At 33.4% G+C, this 27578-nt stretch overlaps 1 protein-coding gene across 4 annotated transcripts in view; it reads left to right on the forward strand.

The window, feature by feature from the left end:
• RALGAPA1 (Ral GTPase activating protein catalytic subunit alpha 1) overlaps window positions 1-27578 on the forward strand; it is a 218785-nt gene that overhangs the window by 126160 nt on the left and 65047 nt on the right. For all 4 annotated transcript variants that reach the window (XM_045568583.1, XM_045568592.1, XM_045568564.1 and 1 more), the window contains 4 exons: window positions 6958-7092; window positions 7512-7695; window positions 15246-16107; window positions 18032-18103. In XM_045568583.1, coding sequence (XP_045424539.1) covers window positions 6958-7092; window positions 7512-7695; window positions 15246-16107; window positions 18032-18103 — 1253 coding nt within the window. The remainder of the gene's footprint in view (window positions 1-6957; window positions 7093-7511; window positions 7696-15245; window positions 16108-18031; window positions 18104-27578) is intronic.

The raw sequence follows: 27578 nt of genomic DNA on the forward strand, positions 1-27578 counted from the left end.
TCCTCAAATATGCTTTGTTACTATCCTAGGTATCTTTAGAATGTACGACTTTCCTTTTTGTGGGATGAACATCAGAATATTATTTAAATTCACTGATTCTTCTCTACTATGTTGCATTCCAATACTTTTTATTCTCGTAAATCAGGTTTTGAATATCTTTTGTCTTATTAGAAGCTTGCATGTTACATATAGACAAATAGATATGTTAAATTATTTTAATTATTATGTTATTCTTTCTGTAAGAACTCTTAATTTTCTCATGTAAGCCACAGTATAAGGAGACATTTCTCATGCATGGCGTTCAGATTGCTTATAGTACAAACATAGCCGGTCCTTACAACTTTCCTTAACCTCAGATTTTTAAGAATATGAATAGACTTTGTATGAACTAGGAGCCTTTAGATTTCTCAAATGGTTTGTCATCATTGGTAAATATGGCCTTCCAATTTTTAAAAGATAAATACAGTAAAAATAAAATAAAAAGAACATTTATATACTGATTTTTTAAAAATCATGTGCTGGCAGTATGTACTTTATGTACATTATTTGAACTTCAAAACAACTTTATAATTTTGGTAGATATTTTTAATTTCCATTTTACAGAGAGAATTGAGGCTCAGAGAGGTTAAGTTGCCCAAGCTCACACTATTGTTACTAAATAGTAGTAGACCCACGACTAGAACCTGTGATTGGCAAATAGATGCAAAAGTCCATATTCTTTTTATTTAGAAACATTAATTCAGAACTTCCATTGAGTTTTGTGTTGGAATTTTTTTAAACATAATTTCAAGTTTAGAGAAGAATTGAAAGAATAGTACAAATAATTCTTTGTATTATTTATTTACCACATTTGTTTTATCCCTCTGTATGTATGTATGAAATATATATATACAGAGAGAGAAATGTATATGCCACCAGCTACGTTATTGTGTTTTTTGCTCAAATCAAGCAATTGTCTAACAGTGTAATTATCAACATTAGGAAATTAATATTGATACATTAGTATTGTATAATCTATAGATATTATTCAGATTTCACCAGTTGTCTCAGTAATGACCTGTATGGCAAAAGACAATCCCAAATCATGTGTTGCATTCAGTTATAATGTCCCTTTAGCCGTCTATAATCTAGAACAGGTCCTTAATCTTTCTATATTTCTTGACCTTGAATATTTTTTAAGTATACAGTCTTGTTACTGTATAGAATATCCCGCATTTTGTATATGTGTTTCATCATGACTAGATCAGTAATGTTTTGTCATTATTAGATTAAATTAGACATATTTGGCAGTAATACCTCAGTAGATTTTGTGCCCCTCTTAGTACATCATATCAGGTGGCACAGATGTGAGTTTGTCCCATTCTTGATTGGTGCTAACTTTAATCATCTGATTAAGGTGTTGTCTGCCAGGTTTTTCCACTGTAAAGCTATTAACCCATTTCAATTAATAGGTATTTGTGAGAAGATATTTTGAGGCTATACTGTATAAATATCATACTACTTAAGCTTTTGCTAACTGGTTTTGCTAACCATTGATGACTCTGACAGAATCAGTTATTGTTATGATAGTTGCCAAATGGTGATTTTCCTAATTCCATCATTTCTTCTGCATTAGTTGGCTTTCTACTGTAAGGGAGAGCTTTCCCTAATCATCTTATTTCAGTGTGGGCTTGAGATTCTCATTTCATGCAATGGTTTGTAATCCTTAACCTTTTGCTATTATTATTTATCTTGTTGCTCAAAATGTCTCAGATTTAGCCAATGGGAGCCCCTTTAAAGTGGCTTCTTTTCCTTTTGATAAATACCCATTATTATTTGGGCATCTTAATTTCTGTCATCACAAGATTTTCCAAACTCATCTTTTACTTTCTCTGCCCCGGCCCTGGAATTGGCCATTACACCAAAGAATTCTGGTTCCAGTGAGTGGAAACTGGAATTTAGAAATCAAGATCTGAGAACTAGTTGTGCACTTTACTGTTGGGGTATCATATTTTTAAGACCCTCTCAGGAGATAGAGCTATTAATAGGAAATAGATAACATGTGTACACAGACACACACACACCCCCACACACACACCTCTGTATTTTTATATATATATGCTGTGGACTAAATGTTTGTGCCCCTCCCAAAGTTTGTATGTTGAAGTCCTAATCCCCAATATGGTATTTGAACATGGAGCCTTTGAGAGGTAATCAGATCATGAAGATAGAGTCTTAATGAATGGAATTAGTCCCTTTACTTAAGAAAGATGAACTCTCTCCCAGCTAGAAGGCAGGAATCTGTAAGCCAGGAAGTGGGCCTTCAACAGACACCAAATGGGCTGGCACCTTGATCTTGGATTTCCCATCCTTCAGGACTTCGAGAGGTAAATTTCTGCTGTTTAAGTGATGCAGTTTGTGGTATTTGTTATGGCAGTCCAAGCAGACTAAGACAGTATCTAACTATATTTATTAAAAACTTCTGAGTTTACTTTGACACCTCCAATTCTGATCCAGCACCACAGGGACATTCAGTCTATCCTTCCCCCTTCTTCTAATTTGTAACTCCCTGCTCCAACAATCGGAAACTTAGCTCCCATATCCATTATTTATCTATAATGTATTTACTTCTTTGTGCATTTCTAAAAAAAAAAAAAAAACAGTTTCAGAATTAACTTATTCCTCTATATAGCTTTGGAGTTCTTTTTGTCTTTACCAAGAGAAGATAAAGTTAAAAAAAATGTTTTTATAAGTTACTTGAGTTACCTCTCCCTTTCCTGCTTCAGGATGGTTATATAATTTATTTGAAATACAGTTCAGTTCACTTTTTTCTGTTCGTATGCAGTTTTAGGGTCTTCCCTCCATCTCTGTTGTTCTTATTTATTTTTTTAACTATGATTCATCTATCCTAGGCTTTATTTTTGCACAAAAAGCAGATACATGTATATTTATTTTCTTCTTTCTCATTTGTTACACAAACATATTCTATATAGTCTAGATATTCTTTGGTACTTTAGACTTTTCACCTGACCTGGAATGCCACAATCTATAAATTCATAGAAATCTTCTTCATTCATTTTTTATAGCTGTGTAGTATTAGTACTCCATTGTATGGTTATATCACAGCTCATTCAACCACTCTGCTCTATATGGCATAAAGGTTGTTTTCAGAATTTTGCTATTACAGATAGTGCTGCAGTGACGTACTTTGTGGATATGTATTTTTATATTGTTGGAGTGGTGTATTCCTAGATGTGGAATTGATGGGTCAAAGGACAAACAGATACATAATTTTGTAAATTACTGTACTTTCTACTATGAGTGTTTCCCCAGAGCCCCCTCACAGAACTTGTCATATATTTTAATTTTTGCTAGTTTGATAGGCAAACAGTGGTATCTCTGTGTAGTTTTCATTTATCTCCCTTATAAGTGAGGTTGAATATCTCGTATTTAGTAATGGCCTAATTTTTTACTTCTAAAAATTTTTTTTGAATTATTTTTTTTATATCTTTCTACATTTTTTATTAGGTTTTTCTGTCTGTTTCTCTTAATAGCTGTATTAGGGATACTAGCACTTTAGCTAGGATATATGTTGCAGATATTTTCTCCCTTTTTTAAATTTGCCTTTTGACTTTGTTTATGGTGGTTTTTTGTTTCCTTTTGGGGAGAGTCATAGAAAAGTATTTTTATGTACTTATTTATCAATCTTTTTTTTTTGTTGTGTTTGGATTTTGAGTCATAGTTAGAAAGCCTTTCACTGTACCCTGGGATAAAGAAAAATTCACAAATGTTTTTTTCTAGCACTTACATGGTTTCGTTTTTTACATTTTTATCCCTGATCCATTTGGAGTTTATTCTGTATGTTTTGAGGTATGGATCTAATTTTTGTTGTTTTTCCAACTCTGTAACCAGATTTCTGAGCACACTTTATTAGGTTCATCTTTGCCCTTTAGCAAACAATCAAGTTCCACATGTATTTGTGTCTGTTTCTTGAGTTTCTATACCAGAAGTTTCAAACTTTTTGGTGACAAGATTCCTTTAATATTGTTAAACTTTATTCAAGACCTCAAATAACTTGTTCAAGTTGGTTATTTTTTGTCTGTTTGATCTGTCTTGCACTGAGAATGGTGTGTTAAAGTTTCCTGCTACTAGTGTTTCAGTATTTTCTTGCATCTCTTGTAATTTTTGCTTTATATAGATAGTTACTGTGTTATTTGATACACAGATATTCATAAATGTTTCATCCTCATTTTGAATCACAGCTTTATATGTACGCCTTTTTAAATGTCTTTATATTCCCTTACTTTCTTCCTTAACCTTTTACTTTCTTATTATTTAATGATATCCTTTATATCATGTCTTGCCTCTACATTAACAGATGAGCTAGTTTTACTTTTCCCTTTCTTTCTCTGTTTGCCTCCATTTTTAGTTATTTTATTTCTACACATAACCATACAGCATGTATCTTATAACAAATTAGTCTTCTACAGTCGTGTCCACCTCTCTTTTTTTAAAATCTTAAATCTGTAACTAAGAACTGTAACTTGATCTTTCTGCTGAAGTTTCCCCAGTCAACTTTAGATGAAGTTTGTCTTTATTCTTCAAGACACGCTCATGAGTACAGAATTCTCTGAGCTCTTGTATATTGTATTGTTTTCTTGTATATTATATTGTTTTTCTATAACCTTGAAAAACAGCTTAGCTAGACATGAAATCTTTAGTTCACACTGCTTTCCTCGAGGGTGTGGGTGTGTCTGTGTGTGTGTTTTGTTTTGTTAATGCTACCTTGCTTTGTATGTTTCTGAGAAGTCTGATGCCAGTCTTATTCTCTTGTCCGTGGAAGTTATTGTATCTCTTTGCCTGGAAGCTATGAAGATTTTTTTTTTTTTTTAAGTCTTACTTTTGACGTTTTACCAAGATGTGTGTTAAGAGTTGACCATGGCAGCTCAATTTGTCCTGGGATATGTTAAGCCTTTTCAACATTCAACAGATCTTCTTTGATTTCTTTAAGTTTTTTCTGTTAAATTGTTTTCTTCATCTTCAGGACTCCAACTACATATAAATTGGGTATTTTTTCCTGTCCTCCAATTCAACCACTTTCTCTCTGACACTTTTTACCTTTTTATCTCATTTTTGTTCTCATAGTTGTTTCACTGACCCTTGCTAAGTTTTTTCAAGTTTTTTCTTCCTTAAGTACCTTGTAATTCAGTCTTCATTTCTAATATGATTTTGTTTTTTTCTTGTAGTTATTTTCCTGGCTTGAATCAATTCTATCCTTCTTGGTCTATTTCTTTTGTTAGTTTTTAGATTTTTGATTTAAGGTGTCCCCCTCCCCCCAATATCTCTAAATGCTTGTTCTAAAATATTTAATTCAGAGTAATTAGAATGTTGTGTTAGACTTTTCTTGTGCTTCACAGTTGGTTTGGGGGGAGAAATTTCCATCAGTTGAATTGCTTAGATTCTCATTTTCTGGTTGCTTTTTTTGTGTGTGTTAGAGAGACAGTCTCACTCTGTTGCCCAGGTTGGTCTCAAATTCCTGGCCTGAAATAAGCCTCCCACCTTGGCCTCCCAAAGTGCTAGGATTACGGGCATGATCCACTGTGCTTGGCCTCTGTTTTGGTTTCATAGAAGTTTTGTATAGATGAAGACCGTGCCTAGGCATTTCTGTGGCTTGGGGTGGTTTACAATATTCCTATTTCAAGAGCTCCCTCCTCTGGCCATTTAATAGAGTATTGTGGTTTTATCGAATATGTATTTTAAGGAACAGAGGAGTTGTAGGTCTATCAATTACAAAAAAAAAAAAAAATTAAGTCTTGCAGGATCCAAAATTTCTCTTTTGCTTTTTCCTTTTACTATGTGTTTCCAAAGGATGTCTCTCCATTCCCTTTTAACATTCTTCTCCCTCTAAGCATGACATTTCCTATGTATACTTTTAAGTCCCTTTCTTTCTACTCGGTAGTCTGGTCTTTTAGAGCACTTACTCAGTATACTCACACTTAGGGTGGATTTTTTCTTTCTGTGTTGGTTTTAGGTCAATCTTAGGTTTGCAGCTAGTTGCTATCTTTTCTTTTTGTCATAGTTTTTCCCAAACTGCCCTTGTTCCTCCTCATAAAAGCCTGCAATGGAAGAATGAGAAAAAGCTTGCTGGAATTTGCTGTATATTTTTCTGCTTAGAGATAATTTGGATATTCTCTATCTTATGGTTATATGGAGAGAGTGAGTTTTGTGAGATTGTATTGGTTTTTTTTTTCTTTTGGAGGATGTGTTGGGAAATTTAGACCAAAATTGCTCCTTGAGTTGGAGAGTTTTTAAATTCTGAAGATCAGCAGATCTCTTGTTGCTACTCAATTATCACTTTAATCGCACTCATAAAGAATCACATGGTGATTCTTTATCCAATAAAATGGGTACTGCTATTTTACTCCATATTTTGGATAAAAGTGTTCTGTTTGTAGCATCCATTAGTTCAAAAGTGTCCAGTAAAAAGATTTAACTAGTAAAATAAGTGACAATTTCAAAAAGTACTTAAGGTAGGTAGTCTTTCTGGCAGGATATTCAGTGAAGTGGTGTTAAATTAGAAAAGAAAAGTAGAAGTGATTGTAATACATATGGACTAAAACCTTTCTTTTGTGTTACTTTCCTTGTGCAACCAAATAAGTATAATTAATTGATATGTGTTGTCTTTTAAGCTTGGTGTTTTCATATTAATATAAAATAATTTTAACATTTCTGTTTTATTGTGCTGAAGTTTTCATTATGCTTGCCCTGAAATATAAGGGAAACCCACAATAGTATAGTGTTCTTATCCAACATCTTAAAATCAGTTAGGTCTAGGTAAATATTAATAGTGGAACTTTGGGTTGATGGTTCCTGAAATAAATTTTGGAAACTCAAGAATAAGAAGGTGCTCTGTTATGTATTAAAAAGCTCTTCTATAAATGAGTTTACAATTGTAATGATTTTTTGTTGTTGTTACAGTTAGTAGTATCTTTACTTCTCTGCCTTTTGGACTGGATCATGGCCTTACCTCTGAAGACACTGCTCCAACCAGTTCATGCTACAGGGGCAGAAAATGATAAAACAGAAAAATCTGTCCTCAATTGCATCTATAAGGTAAACTTTCTTGCTATACTATTCATTTGGTAAACAAAGGTTTTTAAAACCTAAAGAAATAACATTTTTTAGTATAATATTTTCATTGTTTTAGAGCTAGATATTTTCTAAGAATGTAGATTTAGCTTAGAGTACCTAAAGGTAATTTAAAACTACTTCCTACAAGACACTGTAGTTTCATTGCAGAATTTTGAGAGGAGGCAGATCTTTGTTGAATATGAGAATGATTAGTTTAATTTTGCTAATTCTTCCTTTTAAAAGGTCTTAAATTTTACCTTGACTGAAGAGCTAAGTTTTAAGATATTTAAAATTTTTGCCAAGCTCTTATAGTACCAGTTGACATTTTTTTCCTTTTACCTTTATTTACTTATTTTTATTTAAAAGTTAAACTTGGTATTTTCTTTTTCCTGTATTTTCAGGTTTTACATGGGTGTGTTTATGGAGCTCAGTGTTTTAGCAACCCAAGGTATTTCCCAATGAGCCTCTCTGATTTGGCCTCTGTAGACTATGATCCTTTTATGCATTTGGAAAGTTTGAAAGAGCCTGAACCTCTGCACTCTCCTGATTCAGAACGATCTTCTAAACTCCAGCCAGTAACAGAAGGTAAAATGAATTCTCTTCAGGATAATATTGTTGCTTGGGGTTCTCTCTGAAGGTATGATTTGAGGGCATGAGTGGAAATAATGGAGAAGAGGAATATGTCTTACTTTGTAGTTGTTTACCTAACCATGTGTATTGTAGCACAAGTTCATTTTTAGTTTGGGAAATAACTTCATATACACAATTACTAATATTCTATGTGATGACATTGCCTTTGGACACATTGACTATTTGTTATCCAGAATACCTTGGACCAGAAATGTTTCAGATTTTGGATTTTTTCAGATTTTGGAATATTTGCATCATACTTACCAGTTGAATATCCCTAATCCAGAAATCTGAAATGCTCCAGTGAGCATTTCCTTTGAGCATCATGTAAGCATTCAAAAAGTTCCAGTTTTGGAGCATTTTGGATTTCAGATTTTTGGATTAGGGATGCTCAACGTGTACTTCTGGCTAAGTTATTCTTAGAAGTTCCTTTGATATTTTATTTTGTACATCATAGGATTTCTATAGAATAAGAAATTTAGCTTTGGAGTCTGACAGACCTGGTATTGAATTTTGACTCTTGGCCGGGCACAGTGGCTCACGCCTGTAATCCTAGCACTCTGGGAGCTGAGGCGGGAGGATCACTTGAGCTCAGGAGTTTGAGACCAGCCTGAGCAAGAGCCAGACCCTGTCTCTACTAAAAGTAGAAAAAATTAGCTGGACATGGTGGTGCAGGCCTGTAGTCCCAGCTACTTGGGAGGCTGAGGCAGGGAGGATCACTTGAGCCAGGAGTTTGAGGTTGCTGTGAGCTTGGCTGATGCCACAACACTTAGGGCAACAGAGTAAGACTCTGTCTCAAAAAAAAAAAAGAATTTTGACTCTTAATTGTTGAGTGACTGTTGTCTTATTTGTAAAATGCAGGTAATGATACTAGTACCCTCATAGAATTGTTTTGAGTACTAAGTAAAATAACATATGTAAAACCCTTTGCACAGTCTTTAATACATAGTAAACTCAGTAACATTTTTTTAAGCCACATTGTTTCTACATTCAGAGAGTTCATTCTCTGACATAAGAGAAAGATACAAGCAACATTATAACATGAGTATAAAAATAGAAGTATAAACAGGATAAGAAGGGATCCCAGAGGAACCCAGCAATTACTGAAAGGTTTTAAGAAGGAGAGATACATGATAAAATTAGTATTAAAAGCACTTTTGACAATAGTACTTTATAGGAGTTGGCAAATTATGCCCCATGCCTGCTAGCTGTTTTTATTAATAGTTCTATTGGGATACATCCTTATTGTAGCATTATGGCTGCTTTTGTGTAATAACAGCAATGTTGAGTAGCAGTAAAGGTCACGTGGCCCACAAAACCAAAAATATGTATTATCTGGCCCTTTATAGAAAAGTTTGCTGATTCCTGGTATATTAGATTGATTTGAGCAATTAACCCAAAAGCAGAGAGACCAATCCTGAGGCTGTTGCAATAGGCCAAGCAAGAGTTGCTGAAGGCTTAAACTAAACTTTTTAGTTACTGAAGAATGGTAGTAGGAATGAAAAGGAAAAATGGAGTTGAGAAATATTTAGGAAGTCAAGTCAAAAGGCTTGTGTTGTAACAAGTAAAGGGAGGAATCTAAAGTAGGTTTCTGACTGGTTAGATTCTGATTTGGGATAGGTTAGATTTTCTCCAAACTAGAGTAAGAATATTAGAGAAAGTACAGATTTGGGACAGAAAATGAGTAGGGCAGTTGGAAATGGTTTAGTATGGGGGGGGGGCTTTTGCATATTTGTGTGAAGACATATAGTGAATAATTAGGTGTATATACAGATCTAGATCTTAGCAGAGATATCTTTGTTAGGAATATATATTTACACATGTGGGTTCTGAAAAGAAAAAGTTGGAAAGGAAGGAATACCGAGAGAGTAATTTCTCAGAAACCAAGAGAGGAGAAAACTTTTAAAAAAGGCTGGCCAACAGTGTTAAATGATAGAGAGATTAAGTACAAAGGGACTGACAAATATGTCTGCTTTAGTTTCAGCAGAGTAGTAGCAGGCAGAAGCAGATGACTGTGGGTTGAGAAACAAGCAGAAAATAAGGGAGTAAAGCCATTCCACGGGCAATACTCTTTAAAGAAGCTTGACTGTGTAAAAAAAAAAGAAAGAAAGAAAAAAATGAATAAAATGGTAGGTAAGCTAAAGGAGGATTCACAGTTAAAGGATTTTTAAGGATGAAGAGAACGTAACTTATTTATAAGCTGAGAAGGAAGTAAGTGGGAAGCATATCGTTAAAAGAATGAAGTCCTTGAGAGGATGAACTGGAAAGTAGAGGTGCTAGGATTAGCCTTTCTTCTGAAACAAGAAAGAAGAGGAAGATGCAAGTAATTAAGTAATTAAGAGATTTGGCATAAGTTATTGAGGGCCCAAAAGAAAACAGAACCCACAAAGTTTTGTTTGCACCAATCAACAATTAGTAAGATGGATGTGGCATAAATACAAGGGAACTATAGATTTCAGGATATTGCTTTAGCCATGGAACCTAGGCTTGGTAAGGATTGAACTGCTGCCAGGAAGTAACTAATAAATTGGGAGAAAATAGATTGATCTGAGAGTCAGAAGGTAGATGTGGTTGGTAATAAGAAGTTAAAGCAGTGGTTCTCAGCCTTGGCTGGATATTAGAATACTGATACTCTGGTCCTGTCTGTAGAGATTTTGATATATTAATTCAGGATTACTGCGGTTTTTAAAAGCTCTGCATGTGACTAATATGCAGCCATAGTTGAGAAACACTGAAAGCATCAGTGTATTAGGACAGTGGTTTTTAGAACAAATTTTTAGGTGGCAGAACCTCTTCCAGTAAATTTTCAAGGAAGCCTAAGTTGTAAAACTTTAAAGTAGAGCTGCAGCAGGATAGAGGCCTGGGATCCTACAGACTTCTTTCCTGTTTGTTTCCAAGGGCCCTCCAATGACTTTACAAATCACAATTGGGAAATTACTACACACTCGGAGGTTATGGTCAAGGAGTAGACTATTGAGGAAGAGTTTGATTTTTGCAGGTGAAATAGTTACAAATAAATAAAACATCTAGGATGTTACCATGATAATGGATTGATGGTATACAGTGAAAATGAAGATATGACATTAGAGGTCAAGAAAGTGGGGCTGGGGTTTTAGGTTGAACATAAGGTACAAATAGTTTGTCTAGAACACAAATACATAAGTAAAATAGAAATATCAGATTTAAATTGTTGCTCAGATATAGAAGAGGTATACTAAGTATAATATGGCAAAAAAATTAGATAATTCATACAGGCAACTTAAAATTATGTTTAGATTTGGCATAGTAAAATAGAGTGCTTATTTTACTTAACACAGTTGCATGAAATTATTGTTCTTTGCATGTCTGAGGTATAAAATGATAAAGTTTTGATTCAAGATAATACCATATTTCTTGAACAGAGCAATATGTAGAGTTTACTTATGTAAAAGAAAGTTTTAATTTTGTATTTTATGCAAAATTTACTGTACCAGTATCAAACAGTCACTATAAAAGAAGCAAAGGAAAAGATGTAAATAGATAGGCTTAATATTGATACCAAATACTGTGTAATACTATTCTCTAAATGTATTAAGTTATTCCCTTTGTACTTCCTCAAAGATATTAAGGACCAGATAAATGCAGAATCTTTTAGGAATAGCCATGAGCTAACAGTATGCGATTCTTTGGTATGTAGTGACTACATGCTATGAGAGTTTTTTTAATGTCGTGAAAATGACTGATCATTGTGCCCTTGTCTAAGGTATGCTTCATCATCTTCAAGTACTTTTTTGGCCAAAGAATTCTAAACATAGAGTGCCTGTAATAAGCTCAGTATTGGACTGAACAAGTCTGATTTGAGAACTATTGGCAGGAGTAGTTGTAATTATTAAATTTACTAAAGAATAAAGCAAGGTAGTGAAGTTGGCTTTTAGTCAAATGGCAGTAGTCTTATTAGCAAAAAGTCATCATTTGCAGGATCAGAGTAAAAGGAGGCTCCAAAGAATTCATTCTGTCCTAATTACAGTTTCATATATACATATTATGCAAAGCTAATATTTAAAGCATTTGCCAAAATTAACTTTCTCTGCATGTTCTATTACAGTACAGTGAATTGCAGCAGCTTTTTATGTCTTGCTGCTTTTGTATGCCATAATAATCTGTAATTATGGGTTTGCTGCAAATGCTGTAGGGTTTGTTTAATCTGACAGTCTGAAAAGACAACCCTGAATAGACTTATTTAAATGACTGCTGGTTACACAAAGCCTGAGAAGCATCGATATCTTCATTTTGCATTTTCTCACAAGGCTAGTTACTTTAGAATTTCATTTTGGTTTTCTAAATTAAAGAATTTCATGTCTTTATATTTTTTGTAGATAAGTATAAGAGAGATATGTATATATCTATAGTTTATAGCTCACAAATAAGTCTAAATAAATCTAATTTCCCAGTTAACAATTTGAAACATTTGTATACTTTTATATATAGACATATACCCTGAATTTAAAGAAGCAAGTTAAGAAGATGTTTTTACCTACATCTGAAATCATAATTTATTCTTCATGTCTTCAGTGTTAATTATGACAGATTTATGATCAAACTCATTTAAACTGCATTTCCGCTGTGTCTTCCTTTGGGAAGAGGATGTATGAGAGGGACTGGTACCAGGGCTTGAATTTTTATGTTTTACGGAAAGAGCTGGTTCATTCTTAGAGTTTGTTTATAAGCAGATTTGAAAAACGAACTCATAAGACCTGTTACTTATAGTGCTGTCAAAATTCAGTGATGTGTATCATCTGTTATATCCAGCTTTGTATATAAGAGTTTTTAATTCACCTTTACAAATAAGTATATTTATTCTTACAGAAAAAAATGGGATTCAAGGAGTTTTATATGATTTTTCAATGATCACAGAGCAAGCCAAAGTCAGGGATTGCTGTCTTTTTTGTGATTGTTTCTCTTTAATCATAGTTTTCCCCTGCCTCAGAAGATAAACATTTATGTTCTGCAAAGAACATTAACCACTTAGACTAAGTCACCTATTTAAGTATATCATTAAAAGGAAGAAAGGGAGAGTAAAGAGCAGAAAAACTTTTTCCTACATCAAAAATGTAAAAATCATTAATTGTAATTTTTTCATTACCATTTAATATGTGTTGTAAACTTATTTAGATGAGCATTTTCAATTGATCTTTGTCTTTTATTTAGTAATTTATGCTAAGTAATACTTTTTTGAAGTTCTTATACACAGAAAAAAAATTATAAAATCATTGTTTCCATATGTCACAAAGAAAAAGACAGTTTAACAAAAGGAGCTGGGAAGTGAAAGACCAGCCCTGATGTGAGCAATCTTCCTGTGTCAGGCAAATCACTTCACTTTGTGAACCCATTTATCCTCGTGTGCAAAATGAGGAATACTAACTAGATTATCCCCTTGTAATGTGAACATTCATTATGCTCTAAGTTAAAATTAGAGAAGGAAAGCAGACACTAGATTCTAGCTACCTCTCTGCTTCTCATTATCCAGTGACACATACCTTTTTACTTTGCTTACATTCTTGAAATGGAGGATTAAGGTTAATGATTTAGTGTTATTTCCTAGTGTGAAATGGCTGGTTTTCAGAACTAGCCATAAACATAATTTAAAAACATGTCAGTATATTTGGAACTTTTTAAGTAAACAAAGAAATGTTTATATTTACATGTATGTGGTTATAACTTAATTGATACTGGAAGATTAAAATTCTGATACTCAGTAACATTTTAAAATGAACCAAAACCCAAAGAAAACTGTTCTATTAAGAATTGAAGATGTTTTTGGTATTTACAGCATAACAGAGGTTGCTTACTCTCTTCCTGTACCCAGTGGTATTGGTTCTGAATCTTGAGGGCAATAGCCTTGAAAATACAACACTGTTTTTCCCTCTTGCCTCTATTTAAATAGTCATAACAGCAGTGCACAAACTAGTCTTTTTTTTTTAAAGTTAAGTTTATTGAGGTGTAGTTTATATAAAATTATCCTTTTTGTATGAAGGAATTTTTCTATATCGCTTATGTTGGTGGTTATGCAATTGTATCCCATTACCAAAATTCATCAAACTAAACATTGAAAATTGGAGAAGTTATTATATATAAATCAAGGCATTCTTAAATCTGTATTTATTCTTACAAATCCATATTTATGCTGGCATCTAGGCTCTAGTGTTCCCAACTGATTAACTTTCAGAGAATATAAACAATACTCAGAAGATTACTCTATGACTCTGGTAGAATAATGCAGAAACATGATCACTGTGTCATTATATCTAAAATAACTAGACAAGAGCACTGTAACTACACATTCTCTCTCTCTCTCTCTCTCTCTCTCTCTCTCTCTCTCTCTGTCTCTCACTCACTCACTGTCTCTCTCTCACACACACACACACACACAAACATCCTTCTAACATGAATGACTAATGCGTCTTTACCAATGACAACGCTCCTCCTACTTCTTAGATGAAAAGTATCAAGATAACCCATCAACCACTGGTCCCCACTTCTCAATCCAGAGCCAGCTTTCACATCAACCCTCCTTAAAATCATATACTGGCAGTCTTTAACTAGTTGGCTTTGACAAGTTATTGGCCTCTCTTCTCCTTCCCCCCCTTTACTCTCTTTCTGTGTGCTGTGTCTTCATTTTCCCTTTTCCTCCTCCTTCAGATTCTGATGTTAGGCATCTTGCCTTTCCAGGCCTCTTAAACTACTGTATTCTGGTTTTCTCTTTTGAATGTTTCTTATGATTTTTTTAAGTTGCTCATACGAATATGCTTTTTACCCGTTTGCTTTCCTTAATGTGCTTAAGGATAAAAAAAAAAATGCTTCCTATATACAACTAAGTGCTAGACTAGACCACATTGACCCTGAAGAATACTTTAGAAAAATACAGTGTATAAGCTGCCCCATCAAATATTTTTGCCTTTAAAATAAATTTGCTTGGCATATACAGGTAATGGCCAAACTGACTTGCTGTTTAAACTGGTTGATTCCTAAAGTTAAGTTAAAATATCACTTTTTTTTTCTGGAATACTTTTATATCATTAGTAAAAGCCAGAATTAAATGACATTTAAAGCATGCTACAAACTATGTCTCTGAATCTGGAATCTTTTTATGAGATAAGAAACTTATTGTTGGATAGATTTCATTGGTGTTTTAAACTGTGTGTTTAGGGATTTCATGTGATTGATTTGTAATACTTTTGATCCTTCAAAAGTGATCTACATTTAAAGGCTTTGGTTGAAATTGTGGATCCATTAGCAAAAATTTCAAAAAGGGCTTCTAAAATAAAACTTAAAGAACAGTTTTTTTCTCTTTTTTGTCGTCATTCCTATAATAGAGAATCTAAATTGGAAATGTTAATATTTACTCAAATGTTTGATTATAATTTTAACAGTGTGATGAAATCCCTATTTGTTGTCTAATGTTTCATTGTTACATGACTTCCTAGGAAGCAGCCGTATTCCTACTCATTTGTGTTTTTTATTTTCAGTGAAAACTCAAATGCAACAAGGATTAATCTCTATAGCAGCCCGCACTGTTATTACACATCTGGTAAATCACTTGGGCCATTATCCAATGAGTGGTGGTCCTGCTATGTTAACAAGTCAGGTGTGTGAAAATCATGACAATCATTACAGTGAAAGTACTGAACTTTCTCCTGAACTCTTTGAGAGTCCAAATATCCAGTTCTTTGTGTTAAACAATACAACCTTAGTGTCCTGTATCCAGATCAGATCAGAAGAGAATATGCCTGGAGGAGGTTTATCTGCTGGCCTTGCATCAGCCAATTCAAATGTCAGAATCATAGTACGTGATCTCTCTGGAAAATATTCATGGGATTCTGCCATACTGTATGGACCACCTCCTGTAAGTGGCTTGTCAGAACCTGTATCTTTCATACTTTCATTGTCTCACCAAGAAAAGCCAGAAGAGCCTCCTACATCTAATGAATGCTTAGAAGATATAACAGCAAAAGATGGACTTTCCCTCCAGTTTAAAAGATTTAGAGAAACTGTACCAACCTGGGATACAATAAGAGATGAAGAAGATGTTCTTGATGAGCTCTTGCAGTATTTGGGTGTTACTAGTCCTGAATGCTTACAGAGAACTGGAATCTCACTTAATATTCCTGCTCCGCAACCTGTGTGCATTTCTGAAAAACAGGAAAATGATGTTATTAATGCTATCCTTAAGCAACACACAGAGGAAAAAGAATTTGTCGAGAAGCACTTTAATGACTTAAACATGAAAGCTGTTGAACAAGATGAACCAACACCTCAAAAACCTCAGTCAGCATTTTATTATTGCAGATTGCTTCTTAGTATATTGGGAATGAATTCCTGGGACAAACGGTAAGCATAAAGGAGAATCGTTTCCTTTTTTTTTTTTTTTATGTTAGTCTTACTCATCTTCTGATCAAACATTTTAGTCTCTGTTCTTCTCACTAAATTTCTTTTTTCTTTTTCTTTTTTGAGACAGGATCTCACTCTGTTGCCCAGGCTGGAGTCAGTGGCACAATTTACAGCTTACTGCAGCCTCCACCTCCTGGGCTCCAGTGATCCTCCTGTCTTACTTAGCCTCCCAAGTAGCTGGGGCTACAGGCATGCACCACCACACCTGGCTAATCTTTCTTATTTTTTGTAGAGACAGGGTCTCACTATGTTGCTCAGGCTGGTCTTGAACTCCTGGCCTCAAGCAATCCTCCTGCCTTGGCCTCCCAAAGTGCTGGGATTATAGGCATGAGCTACCACGCCTGGCCTCCTCACTAAATTTTATCTACCAATTAGTTCTTCGACTAGCAGGCAGATTTCTTTCTTTCCTTTTTTTTTTTTTTTTTTAACTGAGTTATGTTGGGATTCAGAGGAATAAAAAAATAACCCAGTAAATTATTAACATTTCTGTAATGAGTACTAGAACTGTCTGACTTAGAAATTATAGCTTATGTGATTGAAAAAAATTTTTTTTCCACCTTCATGTAAGCTTAACAGCTTTAGACCAGCCACAATATGATCATTTCTGGTTTGAGGCAGGGAAATTAACTCAAGATTTAGATAAGTCAAAAAAAGAATCTGGATTTTTTTTTTTTTTACTGTTTTGTTTTCTTATGCATATTATAAAACTTTCTCAAAAACTTTATACAGTAAACACACAAAGTATTCAAGAAAGTTAGATAGGAGTTAAATGAAAAGAGCAATGGACTTAAATCAGTGACCTAGATTAGAGTCACTTAACCTATGAACAACAGTCTACACATTGAGAGTAATTCTCACCTCACATAGTGGCAAGAATTAGATAATGTACATAAAACACTAAAATTCCACACTAATGTAAAGCATTAATATATAGTTTTTAATTTCGTGATATGAAAAGCTATAGAAAAAAAGAGTGTTATTTATTGTTTCTGTTGCATTTATAATAGGAGGGGAAGCTGGAAGATATCACTGGATAAATAAATCTTAAAGTAATTCAGATGCATGAGAACCACTGAAATGAACTTATACTTGCTTGCTTAGTATTTATAATCTTACTGATTTAAACCCTTCTATTTATTATAAGGGAGTATCCTCTGCCTCACGGGAATGCCATGTTGTATCAGGAACACAGTTTGCTATATTGTATGTCCAAATATAGGTAATTGCCACTCAGTTATAGTATAAATGCATTCTACTTTCTTTTGCTGTAGAATGGTCTATATGTTGTCTCTTGGGGAAAATAAAGTTGGGAATCTGTATTTTATCACAGCAAGCATTTATTTCATGAAAATAATGTGTACATATTTAGCACCCACAGAACAGATTTGGTAAAATTTATACATTGCTTTGTAGTATAAAAAATACATACAATGTAAAACAAGAAAGAAAGCGAATTCCATCTGGATTACACTTGCTTACTTGGTAATGATTTAGATTTTGTGAATATTTTATTCCTGATGAGGTACAGCTTTATCACATGTTCTTATGAAACTCTTGAGAAGGAACCTGCAGGTACTTTTATCCATTTTTCTGCATATGAGTTTGGGAAGCCCACAGCATCTGCAATGAAGAAGGATTGAAGTGGCCAATAGATATATGATCCCTAGCAGAAATACATAAGGGCTGGTAGAAATAATGACACATATTCTTTACGTCTTTTTTAGGGTCTGTTCTCCTTTGTGTTAGAAGTATGAAAAGGCAAGAAAAGTTTAAAAGTTGCATGAGTAGAGTGGAAAGTATGTCCGGAACTGTCATGTCATTCACTGCAAAGGTGATGAAAATGTTTATAAATCTCTCTATTTAGGAGGAGCTTTCATCTCCTGAAGAAAAATGAAAAGCTACTTAGAGAACTTAGAAACTTGGATTCAAGGCAGTGGTAAGTTTTTGGAAGACTTTCACATAATTAGCAGCTTGCTGCTATTTCTCTGTTTAGAATAATACTGTGAATAATGTTCTAAATAGTGAATAACACTATACTATTTAGTTATAACTTTCTGAACAGAAACCGTTTCATTTACCAAAATGAAATAGCAATAATAAAATTTTTTAGAAAAATTTATGGTGCATTAAAATGTTTGGTATCTTTGGATTGCTTACACCTTTTTTATACATTTCAGAATCACCTTTTGAATTGCAGGAAATTCATGAATCTGTAAAATGTCCTTTGGTTTTTCTTATACTTAGACAAACATTAGTCATATCTCTCATTAATTAAATCCAGTGATTCTGATGGCTTGAGAAACTAGTTTGAAACAAGCTACCCACCGTAACATTATTATTCTATAGGACTGCAAAGTAAATAAGATGATTCAGGCCTTTCCCACATCTAACAACTACCTCTTCCTCTCTTCTTTAAAATTTCTTTATTGAGCCATCTTGTCTTTGTTCACCTTCAGTTTTACAAAAGTCATTTTTTCCCCTATATGTACTTCTGCTTTCTACCTTCTCTGCCTGTTTTAGGATCTTCTTCAAAAAGTTACCTCCTGGCCGGGCGTGGTGGCTCACGCCTGTAATCCTAGCACTCTGGGAGGCCGAGGCGGGTGGATCGCTCAAGGTCAGGAGTTCATAGACCAGCCTCAGCAAGAGCAAGACCCCGTCTCTACTAAAAATAGAAAGAAATGATCTGGCCAATTAAAATGTATATAGAAAAAATTAGCCGGGCATGGTGGCGCATGCCTGTAGTCCCAGCTACTCGGGAGGCTGAGGCAGTAGGATCGCTTAAGCCCAGGAGTTTGAGGTTGCTGTGAGCTAGGCTTACACCACGGCACTCACTCTAGCCCAGGCAACAAAGCAAGACTCTGTCTAAAAAAAAAAAAAGTTACCTCCTCTTACCCTGTATTTCTTCTTATTCCTCTTTCCATAAACATGTTTATTTGCCTTTAAACAAAACAAAGCATAAAACAAAACTCTACTTAGTTACTATTCTTTCAAGCTGTAGTCCCATTATTAAATTTATGGAAAAATATAATCTTTACTCACTACCTATGTGATTCCTAACTGGTTTTCATTGTTGTTTTTAGCTTTTTTCAGAGTGACCTTTTTAAAAATAATTTTTAATTTACTTGGTCATTACAGAAAATATAAAACAAAAATAATTCATATATATATATATGTATATATATATATATATAACACTTGTTAACATTTGTTTATTTTCATTATTTCTTTTTGGATGGACATGCTTTTTTATATAAAACTGGAATCATAGGATATATCCTAAGTTTTTAAAATTTTTATATTGTGGGCATTTCATCAGACATTTAGATATTTCTCCAAAAATAAAAAACCATAAATGTGCCAAGTTCTGTGGTTGTTGGATGTTTAAGTTATTTTTAATTTCTTGCCATAGCATAGATTCCTAGAAATAGAATTATTAGGCCAAAGCATAAAAGCATATTTCAGTCCATTTATGTTGCAAAATTGCTTTCCATTCAGTAATAATTTGTAGTCCCACCAGCATCACGTAAGAACACCTGTGTAACTTCAACCTTGCCAACATAAGATATTAATTGCCTTTTCTTAATCTTTATAGCTTGAGGGGCAGATCATGGTTATTTCTTTAACTTACTAGAGAAGTTAATATTTTTCAAATATTTGTATGAAATCTTAATGTGTTTCAAATTCTCTTGGTGTCCTTCTTCTATTTTTCTGCTTAGGACTTTTTCTTAATTGTAAGAAGTCTCCGAATATATTTATATGTGGGGTAAGGATTAAATTTTGTATTAATACTAATTGTGGGAGTTTTCCCAGTTGTTTTTAGCTTTCAGTTTTCAACAACTTCAGATCTTTTAGCATACAGCGTTTTCATTTTTATGTAGTGATACCTCTCAGTATTTTTCTTTGGATTTCCTCTGTTGTTTGTTGTGCTTACAGAGTTCTATCCTGAAATGAGTTAAACATTCTCCTATATTTCCTTCTAGATCTTTATTTGGTTGAGGTGGTAATTATTTGACATTTAATTCTTTATTTCTTCTGGAATACATTTTAATTTATGGAATGATAACTGAAACTAGTTTGAATGTTGGAAAATAGTCAATTTCTATAATTTATTGACTAAACCATACCTTTCCCATTGATTTGATGTTTCCATTATCAAATGTTAAACTGTCTGCTTCAAAGCTGTTTATTTCTATTGATTTGTCTTAGCATTTTTGTGCAAATGTTACATTGTTTCATTATAGCTTTGTAATATACTTTAATATCTGATAGGCACAGTTTTCTTCCTCACCTTACCTACTACATTATTCTTTTCTTCGATATTCTGACCTATTCATTCTTCCAGATACATGTTAGAATTATATGTTCTTGCTATTTCAGGAAAAAGAAAACCCATTGGCATTTTGACTGGATTTTCAATGCAACTCTCATATGGAAAGAATAGACACCATTATAATCATCATTCTTCCCATTCATAATTATAGTATCTTTTTCATTTGTTTATTTTTTTTTTTAAGAGGCAGGGTCTTACTCTGTTGCAACAGGCTGGAGTGCAGTGTTGCAACAATAGCTCACTGTAACCTCAAACTCCTAGGCTCAAATGATCCTCCTGCCTCAGCTTTCCAAGTAGCGAGGACTTACAGGTGTGTACTACTACCTACTCCCAGCTATTTTTTTTTTTAATTTTTTGTAAAGATAGGATCTTGCTATGTTGTCCAAGTTGGTCTCGAAACCCTAGCCTCAGGCAATCCTCCTGCCTTAGCCTCCCACCACTGAGATTGCAGGTATGAGCCACCATGCCTAGCTTGTTTTTCATTTATTCTGAGATCCAGACATTACTTGTGTGTCCTAGGCATACTATTGCTAGGCATATTATAATATTGTTTTGTTGCTATTCTGGATAAGATTTTCCCCCCATTATATCTTCTGGGTTTTTCTATTTTTAATATTTATCTTGTATCCAAATACTTTAGTGAATTCTCTTATTGATTTTAAACATTTATTATCCTTTCTTAGGTTTGTTGATATATAATCATTATCTGCAGATAATCACCTTTCTCTCAGTTATGCTTGGTTTTGCTTATATCTTACTGTACTGACCAGAACTTGCAGGATAGTGTTAAATAGAATAGTAACAGTGGACATCTTGTCTTTCCTGATTTTAATGGAAACAACTCTTCTCTTTCATCATTAAGGAATATATTATTTATTGGTTTAAATGGATAAATTTTATCATGCTGAGAAAATAAGCTGTTTTCTAGTTTTTATAAGGAAAGGATATTAATGTTATCAAAATTCTTTTCAACATCTATTCAGATTTTTGTATAGTTTTGATTTCTTAACTAATTGGCATTTATCATATTTTAATATCACTAGATTGCTAATATTAAATAATCTTTGCATTTTGGGGATAAGCCCTGCCTGATCTTTTGACTTCCTCCTGTGTTAGATTTACTAGAATTTCATTTTGAGTTAGGGTGTAGTCCACCTATTAGCAGGTTCTGTAGTTATTTTTGTCCTGTTTCTGTTATGGTTTTGGAACCAAGGTTATATCTAGCCCCATAAAATGAGTATTATCTGTTGCTTCAAATTTTGGAAAAATTAGTAAAATTGTTAATTTTTCTTTCAATTTGTTTTATTCTTATTAGTCTTGTCATATTTTCTTTTAGCTTTTGAGTCAGTGTCATTGCTTTTGGTTTTTATTTTACAAAAGTCCATTTCATTGAGGTTTTCAAATAGAGTCATAGCAGTTGGGGAGAAGAGATTCATGCATGGTGTCATAATTCTCTGTTCATTCCCTTTCTCATTTTAGTTTTGTGGGTTTTTAAAAATTTTCTTGATACAGATAATCTTTTATACTTAGCCTTTTCAAAGAAACAGTTCCTAATTATATTCTATTATGCTCTGTTTCTAACTCATTAATTTCTGTTTTGTTATTTCCTTTTTATAACCTTTGTTTCCTTTTTCTTATGCCTAGAATTGAATTCTTTTTGTCTTAGTTTTATTCTTTATTATTTAACAATGAAATAATCTTAGGCTGCATATTTTTTTCCTCAGAGTATAGTTCCTAGTCATCCTTTAAGTCTCAGCTTAAACATCATTTTTCTGGAAAGCCTTTCCCTAAACTACCTGCCCTTCACCTTCCTTCCCAGACTGTGTTTGGATTTCCTTCCATGTGCCTTCCCAGAATCCTGTTAACACTTCCTTGTCATTGCATTTATCACATTGCATTATTATAATTACTACTATTGTTTAGTTACTCCATTACTTCTTTCCAAAACATTTATAAGAACTCTCTAAGTAGTCTGTAGGTTCTCAATTCTGACTCTTCCCCCAAATAATTTATGTTTGGTACTAAATGGTCAAGTCCTCAGGGGCAGGAATCATCTCTCTTTTGCTGTCTTGCTCACCTCAGACCTGCTAGCTTCTACGTCTGCTTATCAACTGAAACTGTTTTTCTGAAGGTTAGTATTCTGACCATCAAGTCTAAACTTATTTTAGTTCTCACCAGCTTCATTAATTTATCTAATTAATTAAACTAAATTTAATCTAATAAGCATGTTTTAAAATTAGACCAGTTTTATTTTAAGTTTACAAAAAAATTAATAGAAAGTACAGAGTTTGCACATAACCCCACTCCCCCTACGCATAGTTTCCCCTATTATTTACATCTTGTATTAGTGTAGTACATTTGTTAAAATTGGTGAACCAATATTGATACATTATTATTCACTAAAGTCCATGGTTTACATTGGGTCTCACTCTTTGTGTTGTACATTCTGTGGGTTTTGATAAATGTGTAATGACATGTATCTATCATTAATAGTATCATACAGAATAGTTTCACTGGCCTAAAAATCCTGTATATAAAATTTCCTAAAAATTTAATACTATTGTCTATTTTCTCTATAAAATATTCTTCTCCCGCAACTTCTATGACACTAAAATTACCTAGTTCAACTCCTAATTCTCTAATTATTCCAAGTCTGTCTTCACTGGCTCATCTGCTTCCTGCCCTCATAGCATGGGTATCCCCTCATTGTTCCCTTCTCAGCCCCATTCTTTTTTGTCCTCCTACTTTTATCTCTCAGTTTTCACTCATGAATTTGCAGCTGCCTGTTACAAATTTTTACCAGCCTCCTTACTATCATTTCCAGGTCACCATTTCTTTCCCAAATCAGATCTTCCTCCTAATCTTCCCATTTATGTTTAGAAGAACCATTTCAGAATGACCCAAATTTGACCATTTCCTTTCCCTTGCCCTTAGGTTTTCATAATCAGGTCAGTTCTTCCTTACTATTATATCTCACCTCTGTGTCTTCATGCTTTTCCTGCTCCCAGCTCCTTGATTCATGTCTTTATTCTTTCCAAGATAGTTACAACACCTAAGTACTCTGTGTGCTCTCATCTCCTGACTGTTCCCCATTTAGACAATCCTCACCACCAAAATCATCTTTCTAAAGTAAAAATTTAATGCCTGACCAGACTCTTTAGAACTCAGGCCATACCAGCCATCTTGGCTACTCACAGTTTCTTTAATTTACCTTATGCTTTTCTGTTTCTTGGCTCCTGCTAACCTACCTCCATTCTCATACATACCTTGAATATAGGGGGAACATCTTCCTTGAGGCAGCATAGTTTTGGGGTTTTGTTTTTTTTTTTGATACACAACATCAAGTGAATGCATGACATTTATTTTTTTTTTTTGCTTTTTTTTTAAGAATTAATTTTAAACAAAGAAAACAACATATTAATAGTTTTTTTCTGTAATACAATGGGCTCAAATAAAAATTTATTCTAATTTCATGACAATAAGACAACTTTTGAGCTTCTTTCTGAAGCCAGGAAACCTGTAAACAAACCTGATTATTTGTCTGGAAGACTAGGGAGGAAGAAAAATGAAAGATTACTTTGTTTATAGACTTACCTCATTAGACCATTTAATAGATCCTTCATTTTCTTTGACTAGACTAATTGATTCCTGTTCCTCATGGTTGAACCACCAGATTTTTAGATTTCAAATCTCAAAAGATAAGTATTATTAAGTTATTGCAAAGTATATACAGGGATTCAGAAGTACTTATAACTTGACAGATATCACTGTATTTTCCAGTAGTAACTTCATATTTTGCTGTACTGTACATACGCTTATAGAATATGTGTAGTTGCGAGTTCACTAACTTTAATTATTTGTTCTAATAGATTTGCCTCATTATTCACTTTTGTGGTAGATATTAACCTAATGGCAATATAACAAACATTTTAGCAGCTGTAGTTAGTAGAAAAATAAGAAGGAATGGTGAAAGATTAAAATTTGGCATAAAAGGCAGCTGAACTCTGCTTCTCTTTTTTACATTTTAAAAATTTATGTTCTGTCTTTTTCCTATATGACACATACACTTCTCTCAACTTTTAGGTTTATGTAGTGTTAGGTGAACATTTCTATCCAACTTTTCCCAGTTTTATAAATTGTGATTTTAATTTCTGATTGGTAACCCTTGACCTAGAAAAGTGAGAATACTGAGAAGTTCCCTTTCTTCTAGGATTAGAATTTACACATTATAGATTATGCTTTCAAGCTAAATTTTTAATAGTTTTACTGAGACATAATTCACATAAAATAAAATTCACTCATTTAAAGTGTACATATTTTCAATATATTCACAAGGTTATACAACTGTCACTACAGTCTAAGAGTATTTTAGTCACTTTAGAAGGAAACCCAGTACTCATTACCTGTTACTCCTCATTCTCCCCAGACACCACTCCCTACCCCTCAGCCCTAGACAACATGAATCTATTTCCTGTCTCTGTAGATTTGCCTATTCTAGACATTTTATATAAATAGAATCAAACAATATGTGGTCTTTTGTGGAGGCTTCTTTCACTTAGCATAGTGATTTCAGAGTTTGTTCATGTTGCAGCATGTCTTTACTTCATTTCTTTTATTATCAAATAACATTCCATTATATGGATATACTACATTTTGTTTATCGATTCATCAGTTGATGGGCATTTGGGTTGGTTTCACTTTTTGGCTATCATGAATAATGCTGCTATGAACATTCATATACAGTTTTTTGTGTGGACATGTTTTCAGTTCCCTGATCATATACCTAGGATTGGAATTGCTTGATGATATGATAACTCTCTGTTTAACATTTGGAGGAACTGCCAAACTGTTTTATACAGCAGCTGCACCATTTTACATTCCCACCAACAACGTATGAGTGTACCAAATTCTCCATATCCTAGCCTACACTTACTATTGTTGTTGGTCTTTTTTATTATATTCATCTTGGTAGATGTGAAGTGGTATGTCATTGTGATTTTGACTTTTATTTCCTAATAACATGATGTTGAGCATTTTTCAGTGCTAATTGGCCATTTGTTGATCTTCTTTGGAAAAATGTCTATTTAAATCTTTATTGGTTAAATAGTATTCCCCTTAAAATTTCATGTTCACCCAGAACCTCAATGTAATTTTGAAATGGGTTTGCAAATAAAATTAGTCAAGAGGAGGGCATACTGGATTAGATTCAACCCTAAATCTGATGATTGATCTCCTTAAAAGAAGGCCATGTGAAGACACACAGACATAGGCACACAGAGGGAAGATGGCCATGTGACTATGTAAGCAAAACTTGTAGTGATAGGGCTATAAGCCAAGGAATGCTTAAGACTGTTGGCAACCACTAAAGCTAGGAAAAGATGAGGGAAGGATTCTCCCCTAGAGCCTTTGGAGGGAGCGTGGCCCTGTCAGCACCTTGATGTCTGACTTTTAACATCCAGCACCCATGAGAGAATAAATTTTTGTTGTTGAAAGCCACCTAGTTTGTGTAATTTGTTGCAGAAACCCTAGGAAACTAATACAAAATTCTTTGCCCATTTTAAAAATTGGGTTATCTTTTTACTATTAAGTTGTAAGAGTTTTTTTATACATTCTGGATACAAGTTCGATATGTATGATTTGCAAATATTTTTTCTTCTGTAGATTTTCATTTTACTTTCTTGACGGTATCATCTGTAGCACAAAAATTTTTAATTTTGATAAAGTCCAGTTTACCTATTTTTTCTTTTGTCACTTAGGCTTTTTGTGCTGTCTTTAAGAAGACCTTGCCTAATGCAAGGCCTATTTTTTTCTAAGACTTTTATAGTTTTAGTGCTTATGTTTTAGATTTGTGATTCATTTGTATATGTATATGTATATTGTATAAGAGTCCAGACTTCCTTTGCTTGTAGCTATCTAGTTGTCCCAGCACCATTTGTTGAAGAAGCTATTCTTTTCCCCCATTGAGTTGTCTTGGTGCCATTATCAAAAAGCAATTGACCATAAACATAAGAGTTTATTTCTGAAAGCATGATTCTGTTCCACTGACGTATTTGTCTGTTCTTTTGCCAGTACTACAGTGCCTTGATTACCTTTGCATAGCAGGTTTTAAAATTGAGAAGTATAAGTCCTCCAACTCTATTCTTCTTTTTCAGGATTGTTTTGGCCATTTTGAGTCTGCTGCATTTTCCTATGAATTTTAGGATCAGCTTGTCAATTTCTACAAAAAAACAGCTGGGATTTTGATAGGGATTCTATTAATTCTGTAGATCAATTTAGGGAATACTGTCATCTTAACAATATTAAGTCTTTCAGTCCACGAACAAGAGGGTTTTTTTGGTTTTTTGTTTTGTTTGTTTCAGGCTTTAATTTCTTTCCACAGTATTTTGTAGTTTTCAGGGTATAAGTTTTATGCTTCTTGGTAAATTTATACCCAAGTATTATTATTTTTATTGCTATTATAAAAGGAATTGTTTTACATTTTGTTTTTGGATTATTACTAGTGTAGAGAAATACAATTAATTTTTGTATATTGATCTTGTATCCTGCTGAATAATAACCTTCCTGAACTTGTTTCTTAGCTCTAATAGCTTTTTAGTGGATTCCTTTGGATTTTCTATATACAAAATCATCTCATGTATAAGTGGGATATTTTTACTTCTTCTTTTCCAATCATATTACTAATTCAAAATCTTTACTTATAGATCTATTCAGATATTCTACTTCTTAAGGTTAGTTTTAGAAATTTGTGTCTTTCTAGGAATTTGTTCGTTTAACCTAATTTATCTAATTTGTTGGCATATAATTGTTCATAGCATTCCTTTATAATCCTTTTTATGTCTGTAAGGTATGTAGTGATGTCCCTTCTTCCATTCCTAATTTTAGTAATTTGAGTCTTTTTTTTTCTTGCTCAGTCTAGCAAAGGTTGTCAATTTTGTTGATCATCTTAAAGAAGCAACTTTTGGTTTCATTGATTTTTCTCTACGCTCTACTTCATTTATTTCCACTCTGGTCTTTATTATTTCCTTCCTTATGCTTGCCTTTTTTTATTTTTTTAAGAGACAGGGTCTTACTCTGTGCCCAG

The sequence above is a fragment of the Lemur catta genome, chromosome 1, assembly GCF_020740605.2.
Source record: "Lemur catta isolate mLemCat1 chromosome 1, mLemCat1.pri, whole genome shotgun sequence".
NCBI lineage: Eukaryota > Metazoa > Chordata > Mammalia > Primates > Lemuridae > Lemur > Lemur catta.